The 3,118-nt window shown below is 51.2% G+C and overlaps 1 protein-coding gene across 1 annotated transcript in view; it reads right to left on the reverse strand.

The window, feature by feature from the left end:
* Window positions 1-667: 667 nt before the first annotated feature.
* Window positions 668-3,118, reverse strand: part of LOC106533206 (pleckstrin homology domain-containing family G member 5) — a 10,566-nt gene continuing 8,115 nt past the window's right edge. The window contains exons 9-12 of the mRNA XM_014029446.1: window positions 2,773-2,905; window positions 2,392-2,507; window positions 2,165-2,313; window positions 668-1,663 (exon numbers count right to left, since the gene is read on the reverse strand). Coding sequence (XP_013884900.1) covers window positions 694-1,663; window positions 2,165-2,313; window positions 2,392-2,507; window positions 2,773-2,905 — 1,368 coding nt within the window. The 3' untranslated portion in view covers window positions 668-693. The remainder of the gene's footprint in view (window positions 1,664-2,164; window positions 2,314-2,391; window positions 2,508-2,772; window positions 2,906-3,118) is intronic.

Consider the following 3,118-nt stretch of genomic DNA (forward strand, 5'->3'; position numbering starts at 1 on the left):
AGGACAAAACACAGAGGACACAACAGAGTGGACACAAAACAGAGGACACATCACAGTGGAGACAAAACAGAGGACACAACACACAGAACACAACACAGGACACAAAACAAGGACACAACACAGTGGACACAACACACAAGACACAACACAGAGGACAATACACAGTGGAGACAAAACAGAGGACACACATCACAGTGGACACAACAGAGGAGACAAAACAGAGGACACACATCACAGTGGACACAACAGAGGAGACAAAACAGAGGACACACATCACAGTGGACACAACAGAGGACATAACACTCAGGACACAACACAGGACACGAAACAAGGACACAACACACAGGACATGTCAGAGGACACGACACAGAGGACACATCACAGTGGAGACAACACAGAGGGCACATAAGGACACAGTTGGACACAGGGACAAAGTTGGGCACACAGGGACACACAGGGACACAGTTGGACACAGTTGGACATGGGGACACACAGTTGGACGCAGGGACAGTTGGACACAGGGACAGTTGGACACGGGGACAGTGTGACACAGGGACAGATGGACACAGTTGGACACGGGGACACACAGTTGGACACAGGGACACACAGGGACACAGATGGACACAGGGACAGTTGGACACAGGGACAGATGGACACAGTTGGACACGGGGACACAGTTGGACACAGGGACACTCACGATGCGGTCAGGGTGGAGTTGAGGACCAGGGTGGTGCGGATCCTGTACAGCTGAGCCAGAGTCAGCTTCTTGTGCTGCTGAGCGGGGCTCCTCCTCTTTTTGTGGGACGGTCCCGTTGAGTCACAGCTGGTCTTGGGCTGGCAGGTCCGACCCGAGCCCAGCTGGGTGGTCTCACACAGCCCGGCGGGGGCCCTGTGGGCGTGCGTGTCCTGGGCTCTGTCCAGGCTGGATCGGATCTTGTCTGAGAGTCTGCTGGCGCTCAGACAGTCCTCGGAGAGGTTCAGCTCCGACAGGCTCCGGCTGTACCCCAGAGAGGACGAGTCCCTGTCCTCGCCCTGAGACCCCTGCGAGTCCAGGGAGTGCATGCGAGAGACGGGGTTGTCTTCGTGGACACGTTGCAGGAGATTGTCCTCGGAGCGGGACAGAGTGAAAGAAGACAGCCTCTGCAGACACTGCAGTCTGGAGCGCACAGGAGGCCGCCGGCGAGGTCTAGTCAGCTGGACCACTGACAGCTGAGACCCCTGAGACCCCTGAGAGGTGTTCTCCTCCTCCTCCTCCACCTCCTCTGTTTCTGTCTCACCCAGCTGCTCCTCCTGAACTCCTTCCTCCTCTGCCTCGCTCTGGACGGGCTGTAGCTGCAGCTCTCTCTGGAGGGATTCAGGGGAGAGGGTACCGTAGGCGCTGTCCATGGAGAGGGAGCGAAACTGGGGCTCCAGCTCCTCACTGTGGGGGTCCTCCTCTTGACTGTGGGGGTCCTCCTCTGGACTGTGGGGGTCCTCCTCTGGACTGTGCTCAGAGGACAGGCTGTAGGTGTCCCTGTGAGTGGACTGCTGCGTGTCAGACAGCAGAGACACGCCCGGATCAGAGTCTTTGTCTGAGCTTCCTTCAAGGTTCGAGCTGGAGGCAGGAAGCTGCTGAACATCAGCGTCCATCACTGACAGCGTCTCAGTGGAGCCGTCTGATTGGCTGGAATAAAAAATAATACTTTATAATAAAAGTTTTTCTGATTTGACGCACATTTTAACCATTTAAAGGGATCTACAATTAGTTGTAACATTAAACTTTATTTGATAAACATTTATTTTAACTGTAAAATAAAGACTGTAAAAATACTGTAGGATGTTTAGTTCTGTACATTTTTTAAAATATATTTTAACACGGACGGAGCCATTTTATTTCCACACAAAGCATTCTGGGTAAATGATGACGTGGATAGGTCCTCGGTGCGAGGCTGCTAGCGAGCTATATCCACCCTGAAGGTTAATCTTGGACAATATCTGATGATCGACTCTTTTAAATGAAACCAGAGAGCGTTGACAGAGAGGAGAAGGTAGAAATGACTCAGCCTGGAACTGAAAATATGGATGGAGGACAACAGAGCTGCTTCATGGAAGAACAACCTCAGCTACTGAAGAGGCTTAAAAAAAAGAAGTGAGGTTGTAGAAGCTGAAGGGAACACTGTCGTACCAGTTCTGCTGGTTCTTGTGCTGCAGGATTGGAGAACTTGTAGTGGAGTTGCTGCTCTCCTCCTCCTCCTCCTCCTCCTCCTCTGTACATCTCTTCTGGATGTCCTGCTGTCGGAGGTCCTCCTGGCTGCGAAGCCTCTGCAGCTGATTCTGCAGAGAGGCACAGAACCAACATGAAGCCYGCTGCAGCTGAAGCTCTGAGGCACACGGCTGGAACACGTCTCCTACCTGAACGTTGCAGATCGCATCGATCCAGCTCCGCCCCTGGGTGGCGCTGTTGGCTTGGAACGTGTAGRCTGCTACTGCACTCCGGAACTCATTGAGGTAGATGAGGACAAATGAGCCTGAAGACAAAAAGTGAAAAATGTCAGTTTTATCAAAGTGAAACATCAGATTGTCAGCAGTGCTTTGGAATAAGTCAAAACAGGAACAAGTAGATCAGGCCTATTCAACTGGAGACCCGCGGTTGGTTTATTCACAGAATTAATTTATTTGCTGGATGTTCGGCCCCTCAGCTGTTGACCTGCAGTAACTGTGGCCCCCCGGAGCAGTAAATAAAATAAATTTTATTTGAACAATAAGTCATTAAAAAGAGCAGCAGAGGCTCACCAGGATCTTTGAGCTCCTTACAGACCACGTTGTGAATGAGGAGAGGCTGACGGATMGTTTTAACCTTTTCCACCCGTTTCACCGGTTTGGTGATGAGCAGCAGGTCAGTGAAGAGGAAACAGTAGACCTCCATCTGCAGGGAGAGAGGCAGACAGGTGTGAGGAACAGGAAGGAGCTGAGTGTTTACAGGCTGTTTACAGACATTACAGGCTGTTTACAGACATTACAGGCTGTTTACAGACTGTTTACAGACTGTTTACAGACATTACAGGCTGTTTACAGACATTACAGGCTGTTTACAGACTGTTTACAGACTGTTTACAGACATTACAGGCTGTTTACAGAC

This window comes from Austrofundulus limnaeus, unplaced genomic scaffold (assembly GCF_001266775.1).
Source record: "Austrofundulus limnaeus strain Quisiro unplaced genomic scaffold, Austrofundulus_limnaeus-1.0 Scaffold906, whole genome shotgun sequence".
In the NCBI taxonomy this organism is placed as follows: domain Eukaryota; kingdom Metazoa; phylum Chordata; class Actinopteri; order Cyprinodontiformes; family Rivulidae; genus Austrofundulus; species Austrofundulus limnaeus.